This window comes from Alternaria hordeiaustralica (assembly GCF_023758085.1).
Source record: "Alternaria hordeiaustralica strain BMP 2776 chromosome Unknown scaffold_1, whole genome shotgun sequence".
NCBI classification, from domain to species: domain Eukaryota; kingdom Fungi; phylum Ascomycota; class Dothideomycetes; order Pleosporales; family Pleosporaceae; genus Alternaria; species Alternaria hordeiaustralica.
The window spans coordinates 1,425,583-1,439,969 of record NW_026056773.1 but is presented as its reverse complement, the minus strand read 5'-3'; the positions used below and the strand labels follow the sequence as shown (position 1 = coordinate 1,439,969).

General features: G+C 54.0%; 3 protein-coding genes across 3 annotated transcripts; 2 read left to right on the top strand and 1 right to left on the bottom strand.

The window, feature by feature from the left end:
* Positions 1 to 959: 959 nt before the first annotated feature.
* On the top strand, positions 960 to 2,750 carry J4E84_000450 (uncharacterized protein; the record flags this gene model as incomplete). The annotated part of the gene is made up of 1 exon (XM_049383091.1): positions 960 to 2,750. The coding sequence occupies one exon, from the start codon at positions 960 to 962 to the stop codon at positions 2,748 to 2,750; it is 1,791 nt and encodes a 596-aa protein (XP_049248609.1).
* A 2,561-nt stretch (positions 2,751 to 5,311) lies between these two features.
* Positions 5,312 to 7,161, bottom strand: J4E84_000449 (uncharacterized protein; the record flags this gene model as incomplete). The annotated part of the gene is made up of 5 exons (XM_049383090.1): positions 5,312 to 6,296; positions 6,342 to 6,625; positions 6,675 to 6,921; positions 6,970 to 7,075; positions 7,128 to 7,161. The coding sequence occupies 5 exons, from the start codon at positions 7,159 to 7,161 to the stop codon at positions 5,312 to 5,314; spliced, it is 1,656 nt and encodes a 551-aa protein (XP_049248608.1).
* Positions 7,162 to 8,518: 1,357 nt separating this feature from the next.
* PIM1 (ATP-dependent Lon protease pim1) lies at positions 8,519 to 11,858 on the top strand (the record flags this gene model as incomplete). The annotated part of the gene is made up of 2 exons (XM_049383089.1): positions 8,519 to 11,608; positions 11,661 to 11,858. 2 exons carry the CDS (start codon positions 8,519 to 8,521, stop codon positions 11,856 to 11,858), a joined length of 3,288 nt encoding a protein of 1,095 aa, XP_049248607.1.
* Positions 11,859 to 14,387: the final 2,529 nt, after the last annotated feature.

Genomic DNA, 14,387 nt, shown 5'->3' with positions numbered 1-14,387 from the left:
ATACGAGTCCATCCTTTACTGGAAAAAAAGAACGTCCATCACTGCTTGGTGAACATTCTCGACCTCGGACGACGTCGCACCCGAGACCTAGAGTGTCATGAAACCAAGAGACCCCCGACTGCAAATTCTGCAAACGCACGCTCGGACGTGCAACATCCAAACGGCTCCCTGAAGATTTTGACATCATGTCGGTCTCCGAACGTCGTTGTGGCTTGCGCCTGAGGCTCGTGGCTGCCATGACACCCGGACACTTGCCCGTCTTGGGCTGCTGAAACCTTATCCGCATCACAACCCCAACACGCATATATGCGTCCCCGCCGATGAAGCGAGCCTCAACACTGCAATACTCCTGCAGCCTGACTTGCTACATACTCTCCGACGGTTCCTGTCAGGCCAAGACTTTGGCGAGCGGATACAGGCTTCTCTGCCTCTTCCTCGTCAGGTACGCATCTGATTGGTCGATCGCGGCGTGCGCCTCATCGCAAACATGGATCTGGCCCGGTAACGTCCATGCCAAGCACTGTCAATGCTGTCTACATAGTGGAGAGGCAGCTGTAAGTGTTCGAGACGGGTGGGGGAACAGCGTCGTCGTCACCCTGCCTAGGCGCCTAACCGCCTCAAGGCATCCTCGACATGGCGAAAACGATGCCGGGAATCCATCAAACACTACCAAGTGTGGAACTGCTCCAGATGATCTGTTTGCTTCTAGGGGTAGGTCCTGAGTCTCCTCCATGCCGAAGGAACCGGGCAAGGTACATATATCGCGAAACCCCGAGCCTCATAAGTTCTGCCCACTCTCACATCAAGTCGTCTTCAAACACCTACCTTCTTTTCTTCAAAGTGCCGTGCACTAGTGTTTAATTTTATTGAGCTGAGCTCTTCATTCTCTCTTTTCCCGTCGTAATAACGAAGACTCAAGTTTCATTCCTGTCCTTTTAGATTCACTCAAATCGCCCATAATGAAGACGATATACCCCCTTCTCACCCTCCTTTCAGCGGCCGCTGTCGCTGCTGGCCCTCTTCCCCGGAATGTCGACATCCCGTCGAGGGTTGTGGCGCGTACCGAACACATGGGCGAGGCTGCGCCCGCTCCAGCAGTTGACCCTGCTAAGGCAGCCGCCGACGCTATGGAATCCATGCACGTAGCAGAGGCGGAGGCCAAGGACAAGGCGCACCAGGAAGCTGCTGCGAAGATGGAGGCCGAACATCAAGCCAAGGCTGAAGCAGAGGAGAAGGCTCATCAGGAGGCTGCGGCGAAGATGGAGGCTGAACACCAAGCGAAAGCGGAGGCAGAGGAGAAGGCTCACCAAGAATCTGCCGCTGCTATGGAAGCCATGCACGTGGCCTCCGAGATGGCCAAGGACGCCGCTCACAAGGCCTCTGCAGATGCTATGGAGTCCATGCACGCCGCGTCTGAGAAGGCCAAGGATGCCGCTCACAAGTCTTCTGCGGATGCTATGGAGGCCATGCACGTATCTCAGGAAATGGCCAGTATCTCAGCCGCAGCCACTACCACTGAGGAGGTTGCAGCAACAACTACAGCCGAGGCCATCACTCACGAGACTGTTGCACCGATGACCACGGCTATGGTCGAGCAGCCCCCAGCTCCTATGGTCACTGAACACCCCATGGCACCTCCTGCGGCTGAGATGCCACCACCACCACCTGCGGAGATGCCTGCACCACCGGCTGAGATGCCTCCTGCTGAGATGCCCGCTGAGATGCCTCCAGCAGCCGAGATGCCTGCACACGAGACCCAAGCAGCACCCGAGCATACCATGATGCCACCACCACCTGCTGCCGAGATGCCACCACCAGCTGAGATGCCGCCTCAGGAGACTCAGGCCGCACCAGAGCACACTATGCCTCCTCCCGCTGCTGTCACCGTCGTTCCCGAAGCCCCTGCCGCCGGTAACATGTCCATGACCCACGCTGCACCACCTGCACCCATGGTCACTGAGAGTTTCTCTTTGGTAATGGGTGAGGCTGCAAACGCCACTGCGTCTGCCAACATGACCGTTTCCGCCACTGAGACTGCTGCTGAGCCTGCGGCCACCGAGGCACCGGGCGCAGCTGAGGAGGAGAAGAAGAAGATGGAAGAGGAGCAGAAGAAGGCTGAGGAAGAGAAGAAGGCCGCTGAGGAGATGGCAAAGCAACAAGAGGAGGCCGACAAGAAGGCCGCTGAGGAAGAGAAGAAGGCGCAAGAGGAGGCAGACAAGAAGGCTAAGGAAGAGGCCGACAAGGCTGCCAAGGAAGAGGAGAAGAAGGCTGCTGAGGAAGAGAAGAAGGCGGCTGAAGACGCTAAGGCTAAGGAGAAGGCTGACGCTAAAGCTGCTGAGGAAGAGAAGAAGAAGCAGGAAGAAGCAGACAAGAAGGCAGCTGAGGAAGAGAAGAAGCAAGCTAACGAAGACGCCAAAGCCGCCGAAGAGGACAAGAAGAAGCAAGAGGAAGAGGACAAGAAGGCACAGGAGGGTCAAGCCGAGCAGCAAGACGGAGCTGAGGCCGACGACAAGGAAGACGCCGCCCAAGAGGACGACAAGAAGGACGAGGGAGACAAGCAGGATGAGGCCGCCGACGCTGAGCCCGTCGCTGCTGAAGAGCAGAACGACGACGCCGCAGCACCAGCCCCAGCGGCAGAGTCTGGCGACGCCGTTGTCGAGTATCCTGCTGGTTTCCTCACCTCATCTCGTCGCCGCGACGAGATCGCCAACATGCTCGTCAAGCGCGGTATGAAGGCTGTTGCGTTCTGAGTTGACTGAACGATCTCCTCCGGGTTGTACCCATGGGTGTGCATCTGGACATGCACGGGTATTAGAACATGTTTGAATTGTAGTGTTTAGAATAGATACAAGAATCGCTCACAGCATCTGCTTCATTGTCTCTGTTTTCGTGTCTACCATTGCTTCCCTTTCTGTGTTGGTTCATCTCCTGTCCAGCCTCGAATGAAACCACACATATTCCCCGATCAAGTGAGGACCTATCTTATGCACTCTTTCACTCACTTCTTCCTTGATGACGTGTCTTTGCTTCTTTGGTATCCGAAGGGCATCTCAATCTTGTGCCCATGAGGATTAAGCATCCTTGTCGTTGGCTTGGGACAAATGAACGGCTTTTCCATTGAGACCTTTTCCTCAGCGGTAGGGGCGGAACGAATGTTCGAGGAAGTGTCGACCCATGCGCTTTGTGTTGGGACAATTGAGTCCAACGCTGAGTCAACATGCTGTGGGTGTAAACGCGGAGGCGAAGCTGCGTTTGTTTGCAGCTTTGTTTGCTCTTCGGAAATGATAGCTCTGGCTGTTGGAGCTGACTTCGCCGTATCCTGGGGTTGATCACCGCTTGTAACAACGTCACTACTCTCTGAGACGCTGTTCTCATCGCTCTTATGGCCTTCACGTGGACCTTGCTGTTTGCGGGACCCCACAAAGTCCCATAAGCTTGCTGAGGGTCGATCCTGTTGTGGACGACGATACGTTGACGAAGCTTGCGACGGATTGGTTAGTAACCGTCCGATCAGCGAAGGTAGCTCTTTTGCAGGCCGGCTTGGTCGTACTGTTCTCGCTAGTCGGTTCCTCACTCTAGGGTCCGGATGAGCTGTCGCCATGTCTCGGGCAGACTTTCCTTGGGCGACAGAATCGGGGTCTGCACCATGCGCTAGCAATGCTTGAACAATCTGAAAGACATCTTGATGCAGCTCCCTCTTGAGGACGCTTTCTTTACGGGTGTGGAGCGAGATGATGCTTTGTAGTGCTGCGTCGAGGTAGCTTGTTTTCTGGAGTTGTAGTCGTCCTCTGACTTGTAGAAGATGACTGACAACCATAGCGAGCTTTCCAGTTGCAGCGTACTTTATGAATTCTGCAAGGATATATTCTGGAACTTGACTTTTGTCGACCGATGCAGGGGGCAGATGCCGTAGGATGACGTGCTCGTGTTGTGTGATTACGTTTGTGGAAAGGCATCGAAAGTGTTTTCCGGAAGCCATTTGGATGAGCTTTCTTATGACTGACGCGCTAAGCTGTTTGGCAGAGTCTAGGTCTTGTAAAAGCAATGAAACGATGGGCTCGTGTCGTCTATTCATAGCCATAGAGAGCATCTCAGACCTACCTTCGATTATCGGACTTGCTCCAGCTTCTATGAGCAGTTCAGCTATGCGTCTATTTCCAAGATATGCTGCCAATGATAGTGGTGTGGTCGACCGTATAATCATTTTGCATCCCTCGTGGACCCAGTAGTTGGACAGTGCGTGCACGTTTGCACCGAACTTTAGGAGTAGCTCGACCATCTTTACGTCGCTGTGGTACGCAGCGGATGTCAGAGGTGTTGTAGCATGGGAACTTTCCAAGTAACAGCTGTCACTGAGAGAGTAACTCCAGCCATGGCAAAAACGTCTATCCACATCCGTACCCTTGAGTAGGAGTCGTCTCATCAAGCCCTTGCTTCTTGTTCTCAATGCAAACTCGAGTAACTTGACCCCCTGTGTCCGCACCTCTTTGTCCAGGATAGCGTCCATAATCAGAGAGTAGAATCGAAAGTTCGTCCGTGCAAGTCGGCTTCGATCCCTGTAGGTCAAGTGCGCGACAACCTCCAAAATAAGCGCATTTGGTAGCTCGGCGAGTCCTGTGAAACATGGTCGAGAGTAGTCGAGGATAAATTCGAGGGCTCGGTGGTTGACTTCACGAAGGTGGCGGAGGTCGGCTGGACTGAGGGGCGCAACGACATCGCGGAGAAGCTCATTCGGGAGGCTTAGTAGTCCTTGGGGTGGATGCGCCATGTCGTAGGTATGTGATAGTCCGGCGAAGTTAATGTGGTGATGGGATGGCTTCGTGAAGTAGTACAATAACAGTCGCTTTGGCCGCCAACGGTAGAGGTGCGCGGGAGCTACAACAGAGCGTCTGATGAACTAGACGATGTATACGAAGTACCCAGGAGCGTACAAGTGGTGGTGGAAGAACAAGAGAAGTCCCTTTAATACTCTCGCCGTAGACGTTATACGCAAGGTGCAGCCCACTCCAGGACTAGCGCTTGAGTTGCCTGCGACAGCGCGCTTTGACCGGACCCTTTCTCGCAACATCTACTCTGCTAGTGAATACATGGTCTCCGCGTTTAGCTTTGCGTTAGATAATAGTACATTATAGCCCTCAACTCTCTCAGTTGAGGTCTGCGAAGCGATCGCCCGATTGCACATTGTAGAGAAAGATCTCAGGCGGAAGGTGTTCAGACTGCACACCTGTGGCAAATGAGCTAATGATCTATAGAATACTCAAGGAGACCTTTTAACTACCTATCACCCATATTGTATGACCTTGTGTGCCATCTAGACATGCTCGTCCACTGCGCCAGGTGGCCCACCTGCGACGCCCGCTGGTCCAAATGTACCTCGATGACTCGCACCATTCTTGCCATCATTCACTTCTTCGTCGTCATCCCTATCGTCGAATGTGGCTTCTGACATAAAAGGACTCTTTGCCCTGATCTGACGCCCTTTCAGGAGTAGCACCACAGGCACAAGACTCAACGCTAGTCCTACAAAGCCCAGTAGACTGCCAGCCCAACCGAACCCTAAGTTCTGGAAGAGCGAATATGAAGCAAAAGGTAGAAAGGCTCCGAACGTGTTACGACCAAGCGATGCGGCTGAAAGTGCAGAAGCAGCGTATTTCTCGTAAGCATCCGTGAGGTAGTTGACTACACCCATGTAAATGGAGTAGATGCCCACACCAACGATGCAAATGCCTATCGCAGGCACGATCCAGTGAATCTCTGGTCGACACGTCCATCCATACATGAACAATCCCGCAGTAAAGAGCAAGGAACCAGGGATGCTGGTGTATAAGCGACCTTCGGGTATGGGTTTGCCAGGGCGTTCCTTGTTCTTGGAAGCAGTGCGAAGATACATCCAATCCTGCAAGGGATTAATGAGTGTACCAATGAGCGCTCCAACGGTGATTGCCAGCTGAACAAGACCGGTCTGAAAGGTTCCAAACCCGTAACTAGCGCTGAAGGTCTGGACGACCGAGGAAAAGAACAGGAAGAGGATACCCCAGGCGAAACTAATCCAAAGAGTGAAGAAGGTGACGACAGGCTCGGTGAATAGCATTTTGGTAGGTCGCATGAATGAAACCTTGAGCAGGCTGGCTATCGAGGGCTTCTCGAGCTCTGATTCTGCGTAGACTTCGCGGCCGGTTTCTTTGCGAAGCTTCTGGGCGCGCTTTTTGAGGATGACGTCGCCACGAGTTTCCTTGAGGATGATATAGAACACTGGGATTAGGGCCGCGTTGTAGATGATTTGGATGTAGTAGATCCTGCATGTTTGTTAGTTGGGTCAATCAGGGGATGCAAATGCTTACCATCGCCAAGGAGATTGCAGTCCAGTGGACGGATAGCCAAGCTGTACGATTGCGCTACCCACGAAGGGTCCAAGAGCAATACCAGCTACGGAAGTGAAGCCGAAAATGGACATTGGCAGACTCCGAGCTTTGTCACCTTTCCATACGTCGCTAATGCTGCCGCCCACGATGTTGATGGAAACGGAAGATGCGCCACCGCCAAAGAAACGGGTGACGACCAAGGTTGCGAAGTTATCGGCAAAGGCTGAGCCGAACAGGAACAATTCGAACACGATGTAGGCGACCTGCGCAGGGGTTAGCGATTTGATGGGCTATGCGGCCACCCGAACCTACAAAATATCCAGGCATTCTACCAGTGTTTTCGGTCAAAGGTACGAATATTAGTGGGAAAACAGCAGCACCCATGTTCCACGAACACGTCGCCCAGTAAAGGTTTGGAAACGGCTCATTTTGGACGTTGAATAGTGTTGCCATGTACTCGTTTCCAGCGCCGTAAGACCCAGCCGGAAGACCTGTCAAGATGGAGATGAAGCAAACGGTTATTGTCAAGAACCATTTGTACTTGGTTGACCAGTTGAACCTGGTTTCCATCAGCAATTGAGTTCAGGTGGAGTCTCGAGGAACGTACGGGTTGTCAGGATCTTGTGGACCGTCCCAAGTGTGGAGTTCGACCTCTTTGCCATCTTTCATGCGGGTTTGCACTTCCTTCTTGCGTCGAGGTAGAGATGCACTTTCTATCATGGATTAGTGAACATGCAATTAGGGTGGTTCACTTTGAAGGCGTACCCGTGTTGTCATTGAGCGACGAATGATGTGACATGGTGATGTCGCTTTCAAAACACTAGCCGATCGTGAGTTGAGTAAAGGTTAGAACCGCTGTGGAGGTTGAGCAAACTGAAGGCTATTGCATTGGTAAAGTATAGCGGTATGATGAGATCCGGGGTGATCTCATAGTACTTGAGCCGCCGTTTGCTGGCCTTGTGACAAGCGTTCGGCGCTGGGCGGACATCATGCCGTTGGAATGTGTGGAACGCGATGACGTTAGCGTGACCATATCGTGGAACCTACCATTGGCGTGGGAAGATCGCCCGCTAATTGACGTGACTTGAGCAGAGGCCAAGAGGGAACTGGTGGATCTTCTCCATCATCGTCACTCCGTCGTGGCTTCATGAGATAGCACCGGGATCAGCTGGATTGGCGCCCCATCAGACGCCTACAAGGAAGCTATGTTTTGCAAACAATGTTATATACCCTCAGTTGAAGTATACGTATACCATTCTTCTTTCAATTAGTGAGCTACAACGCTTTGTATGCTGCAAACTGCGACACGGCTAACTCTCGAAAAGGGCCTCACGTGATCGCGCGATGAGATGCGCGATGGCTGGGGTCTCAACGTGGCCCGGTAACATGACCCACGCGTGTAGCCACGTCCATAGCGCCCTTGAGGAAGCATCGCCTACGCGCATTGAGGCTTGCTGTGGGCACGATTCTATGCAGATTCGCTTTCGGGGTATATATTCGGGGCATATCTAGGAACACTGTAAGAAGCACGATGTGCATTCGCATCCTAGAACGAGATTGCGTCCTACAACGGAGTTAAGAGTCGATATGCCCAGATACGCGTCTCTCCCGCATTGTGGCAAGAACGCGCATCCAGATTACTAGGCGCATGTGATGTATAAGCAAGATCGAGCGGTCGGTCTTCGCTGCTTTCGATCGGATTCGATGATGTTCTACAAGATTGGAAACGTAAACGGCGAGCATGAACCTTGGAAGAGAAGCCGAGGTCGGAGCCTGACGATAGATAGCAAAGCGACCGCGAGCAAGCGACGTGAAGTAGATTGGAAGGAGAAAGGGTTGCAATGGATTGGGGTGCCAGAATCGAGGAGTAATTGGAAGAAAGGCGGTGGTTGGAGGCGGATTGGCAGTGTCGCGTGTTGCCGAGGTTTTGCCATCGGGGCTATCGGAGGAGCTTGGGCGGTGATGATGTCGAGATTCGGAAGGATGCTGAGCAATTCACACGCCGCCACTACAACCTGTCAACCTTCATTGCACCCCACCCAACCCTCTTCTTAGATTTCCCGGTCATACTACGAGTGCCACGTATCCCCACGTGCACTCTTTTCATTCTTTGTATAGTATTACCACCCCCCACGCCGACATAACGCCATTTCACCATGTTCCACGGACAGAACTTGCCGTGGCGGGCGGCCCTTCGTCAGGCTTCACGATCGAATGCGAGGACTATCACCACTAGAGCCTCGTCGCGCCATCTCCCCGCACAATGCACGGCATCGCTGGTTGCCCGACAACATCACCGATGTTCCTCGCCGCCCGCGGCGCTCTTCGCATACCGCAGCTTCTCCACAACGTTGGGTAGACGGAAGGAAGATGATACAAAGGCGCCACCAGAGCCGCTGGAGGAGGCCAAGGAGGAAGAAACAGAAGAGTCCAAGAAGCTGAAGGAGCAGAAAAGAGCAGAAGAGCTCGAGGGCAAGAGCGATGCGCCTGAACCAATACCACCAAAGGCGAGTTCTGGGCGAGGCAGCGCAGCAGGAGGAAGCGGTTCAGGCGGCGACGGCGGTGGCAAGAAGCGAAAGGGCGCCGAAAGAGCCCTCGTCAAGCCTTCGATACCCGACGTCTACCCGCAAGTCATGGCGATACCGCTCGTCAAGCGTCCGCTGTTCCCGGGGTTCTACAAGGCCATCACAATTAGAGATAGAGAGGTCGGACAGGCAATTGCGGACATGGTCAAGCGAGGACAGCCCTACATCGGTGCATTCATGTTCAAGGATGATGGTGCCGACAAGGACGTCATTCACGACCCCAGCGAGGTGTACGACGTGGGCACATTCTGTCAGGTCACGAGCGCATTCCCCGTGGGTGCCGATGACAACTTTGCCATGACCTGTGTCCTCTACCCGCACCGTCGCATAAAGATGACTGGTCTCAAGTCGCCACCGCAAGCGAAGGAGGAGTCATCTGTGGCTGAAAGCACACTGAGCGAGAGTGCGGATACCCCAGAGCCGGAGGCAGGCGCAACACAGTCCAAGGGCGATGTCGTCGCTAGCTTCGAGGAGGCAACAGAAGAGGCCAAGGCAGCCCAGGGAGCGCTCGTACCCACCATCCTCAAGGGTCGCAATGTCAGCATTGCCGATGTTGAGAATATGGTTGAAGAGCCATTCGATCTGAAGAGCAACAAGACGATCCAGGTGCTGGTCAACGAAATTGTCAACACCTTTAAGGGAGTAGCACTGCTCAATCCGCTGTTCCGCGACCACGTCTCGACCTTCTCTGTCCATACCACCATGAACGTTGGGGAAGACCCTGTCAAACTCGCTGATTTCGCCGCCGCCGTAGCACAAGCCGAGTCGCATGAACTGCAGGATGCGCTTGAAGAAATGGACATTGAGAAGCGTCTCAGCAAGGCCTTGGAAGTGCTCAAGAAGGAGCTTATTAGCGCGGAATTGCAAAAGAAGGTTGCCGACGATGTTAATGCCAGAGTCACCAAGAAGCACCGCGAGTACATGTTGATGGAGCAGATGAAGGGTATCAAGCGCGAGCTCGGTATCGAGTCGGACGGAAAGGACAAGCTCATCGAAAAGTTCAACGAAAAGGCTAACAAGCTGGCTATGCCCGAAGCCGTGCGCAAGGTCTTCGAAGAGGAGATGAGCAAGCTACAGGGTCTTGAGCCTAACGGTTCCGAGTTCAACGTCACTCGAAACTACCTTGACTGGCTCACACAGCTACCCTGGGGTCTGCGCAGCGCCGAAAACTTCGGTATCCAACATGCGCGAGAGGTCTTGGACGAGGATCATCACGGACTGAAAGATGTCAAGGACCGCATTCTGGAGTTCATCGCTGTCGGTAAATTGCGCGGCACAGTGGAAGGAAAGATTCTGTGTTTGGTCGGTCCACCCGGTGTGGGTAAGACGTCGATTGGAAAGTCGATTGCTCGCGCTCTGAACCGTCAGTACTACCGTTTCAGTGTCGGTGGTATGTACGACGTAGCAGAGATCAAGGGTCATCGAAGGACATACGTTGGTGCGCTACCAGGACGCATCATCCAAGCGCTTAAGAAATGTCAAACAGAGAACCCCCTTGTTCTCATTGACGAAGTCGACAAGATCGGACGCAACAGCAACCACGGCGATCCAGCATCAGCACTTCTCGAGCTGCTGGACCCAGAGCAGAACAACAGCTTCTTGGACCACTACCTGGATGTACCTGTCGATCTTTCAAAGGTTCTGTTCGTGTGCACAGCCAACATGGATGAGACGATCCCGCAACCATTGCTCGACCGTATGGAAGTGATTCGACTGTCAGGCTACGTTTCAGACGAGAAGATCGCCATTGCTGAGAAGTACCTGTCTCCCGCAGCTAAGGAGATGAGTGGGCTGAAGGACGCCGATGTCGTTCTCGAGAGCGATGCGATTGTTGAGCTCATCAACAAGTACTGTCGCGAGTCTGGTGTTCGAAATCTGAAGAAGCACATCGAGAAGGTGTACCGCAAGTCAGCGCTAAAAATTGTTACCGATGTAGGCGAAGATGCTCTCCCCGAGGCTGCAGCGCTCACTGAAGAGGGCAAGGCTGCGCAAAAGGAGTCAGACAAGGACAAGAGCGATCTCAAGGAGACACCGGAAAACATTGAGGAGCAGACCACCGAGAAGCCTCGCGTCGCGCTCAAGATCCCAGACTCGGTGCACGTCTCCATCACCAAGGACAACCTGAAGGACTACGTCGGACCCGCCATCTTCACATCAGATCGTCTGTACGACTTTACGCCACCCGGTGTGGCCATGGGCCTGGCATGGACGTCGATGGGTGGTTCAGCGCTCTACATAGAATCGATAGTGCAGAACGCGCTCTCAGCATCCTCATCACCCGGTCTTGAACGCAGTGGATCGCTTCGGGACGTCATGAAGGAGTCGACCAGTGTAGCCTACTCGTTTGCCAAGAGTATCATGGCCCGCGAGTTCCCCAAGAACAAGTTCTTCGAACACGCCAGGATACACCTTCACTGCCCCGAGGGCGGCACACCAAAGGACGGACCGAGCGCTGGTATCACCATGGCGACCAGCATGCTCAGTCTGGCACTTGACAGGAAGATCAGGGATGATGTTGCCATGACTGGTGAGCTGACTCTTACCGGCAAGGTGCTGAGGATTGGTGGACTACGTGAGAAGACCGTTGCTGCACGGAGAGCGGGCGCAAAGACGGTCATCTTCCCACACGACAACATGAGCGATTGGCTTGAGTTGCCTGAGGTATGTTTCCCTACTCTCAATGCAAGCAAGAATGCCTGCTAACACATGACAGAACATCAAAGAGGGCATAGAAGGCCGCCCCGTCCAATGGTACAAGGAAGTCTTCGACATTGTCTTCCCAGATCTCGACAAGGACGTGGCGAACAAGATGTGGGAGAAGGAGCTCAAGGGAAAGAAGGGCGACCGCAAGAAGCGCGAGCAAAAGAAGAAGGAAGAGGAGGAAGAGGAGTCTGGTGAAGACGACGACTGAGCGAGCCTCACTTGGGACGAAATACTTGTACGATAAAGCGAATAGCGTGCTCAGCAGCGCAGCGCATTTTGGGCGTTTTTTGCATATGCATTGGCCATAGAGCCATAACGATTCGACTGCATTGGTAATGAATGATAACAATTCTCTCTTCTCATAGTGCGGTTCAATGCGTAGCATGCGCGTGAGTGAAAGAGGTTCCGATGATGCAAATGGATGATCTCACGTCAACCACCATATGCGGGTTGATAAGAAGGAAGCATATCCAGCATGATCCCTTCTGCCCTCTTCCGCTTTCACAGGCTGCCGATAGCGGGGCGGTCCGTACCTAGCTACCACTCCCGTCTTCGTCCACAGCTCTTATACCTAGGCATGTCTTCAGCCCACCAAAGATAGAACCTTGTGGAAGCAGCATCATTTACGCTCATCAATCAGAGTTTCAGCCGTTTTCTGACAGCATGGTAGCTACGTACCCAAGCTGCAGCTCCCAACCCCTCCCTTAGCCCTCGTGGTTTTTCGTTACCCCTCATGCACGAACCCCACCACGCGTCACAGGGGGGATCGTGGGATGCCGCAGCAAGCCATGCGCATATTTGGGCCGGGCATTTTCGTGACGGCTACACTATGCAATCGATTAGCAATAGTGCGTCGTCAGCTTCAACGGCCGAATTTTGCAAGTGCCGCGTTACGCCTGGTTCACTCTGCGCCTGCATGGCATGGCGATGGAAGGAACTATGTAGTCTGTGACGCAACTGCCACATGTCTGAAGCCACCTGGAAAATCAGCGGGCTAAAACACGACTAACAGAAGAGGAGAAAATGCCAACGCTGTTCGTGGCGTTTGTGGCTAGCAAGAAAGAATGCATGTGGTGATGTTTCAGCGCCTTACGCGCAGCCCGTGTGCGTTAGCCCTCGACTCCTTCGTCTGGTGCATGAACCACATTGACGTGTCAACGGGCGTTGCCTGGTATATATTGTCAGGAGGGTGAACAACGCACACTGCGAACTGGAGGGAACGAATCATAGTCAGGGGTTGGGAAAAGTTGAGGTTGCTGTCAGACTTTGCTGTTTCGGTGGTGAGGAAGCTTCACTTTTTGTTTTGGTGGTTTTGCTTGTCCTTGGGCGTGTCGTGGAGGCTGTGGTGTGCGGCGGCATGGCGCGGTCCGGTGAAGTGGGTGAGGGACTACAGATCAGGGCTTGGGAATGATAAGATGCGCAAGGGAGAGGTCCTTTGTTCATACTTGATGCTCATGATGGACGGCTTCAAGTTGTTGGGAAGACAGCCGGAAGTACAACCCAGGTCAGGGATGGAGATACATTAGCGAGCATGATGGCCCCGAGGTGCAGCAGCAGCTTTACTCGAAGCTTGCCGGAGCGGTGCCTTGTGCGAGCAGGTGAGTGGGGCAGTTCGTGTACTGTTGCGACGACGGAGTACCTTCCCGCAAGTACCATGAGGTGCAGTAGCTGCCCTCGTCTACGCGTCGACTAATGTATGCAGGCCCAAATGAGGGGTTTTGGCTATATGGTGATGTGAAAATTGATGAGGGGCGGCGGCTGAGGCAGGGAAGAGCAGAGGGAGCAAGAGCAGGAATTTAATATGGCGGTTCCCAAGGGTCGGAGAGGCAGCGGGTGGTGGTTGAGCATGCCAGCTGCGACGGTGAGATGTGTGACTCTCACCGCAGGTCTGCTAGAGTGGCTGCCACAGGCTCGCGGCGGCCAATGGGTAGGGGATCGGTGCTATGTCACGGCGGGACCCAGGGCGGCGTCGCGCCTGATTTGACAGGCAGAGGACCAGATTCGGGATTTTGGTGCTGCGGCCGCTGCAGGCAGAGGGCCTTTTCTGTCCAATGTGGTGTTGGCGCTTGACCGCCAGCTGTACAGCAGATACATGGCTACCATAGGGGGGCGCTGCAAAAATTTACTTCTCCTTTGCATTATTTGATTCTTCCCCGTCTGCTGTCTTCCACCTGGGACCGAAGGCTTAGGCGTGTGTGAGGTGCCGACAGTCGCCTCTGGAATTGTGATTTGGCGCCTTTGCCTGGGATACGCTAAGGCGGTGTTCAACCGTTCGCCCGCCTGCGCGCTGTCATTGGCTCCGCGCCCCCAGCCTCAGTCGCCTTCATCCCATGTTGCTTGGGACGACTCATCATCGCACATTGCATCGCGTCGCCTCTAGCACACCACCGCCAGCCTCCTCGCCGCCGCCCTGCTCCTGACCAGACCCCCGCCGAGCCTCACCAGCGACATCCGCGTGCATTGCCCTGCGGCCCGTTTGCTCATTTGGGCGCATGTCGCTTGGGCGTCAACAATAGACGACCGCGGTATTTTCGTCATTAGCACGGAGATTGTTGTGCAGAATCTGCAGCCCTCGAATCCGCAGCGAGCAGGTGGCGTGGCACGGAGCATCACGTAGATCCATGGACGCAGACAGCCACAGTTACACAGGACCGCGACACAGCATGCAGTCGGCGCCAAATCGATAGCACCAATCCAGTCGACCCGTATCGAACCACCCCGACCAGGAACCTCCCCG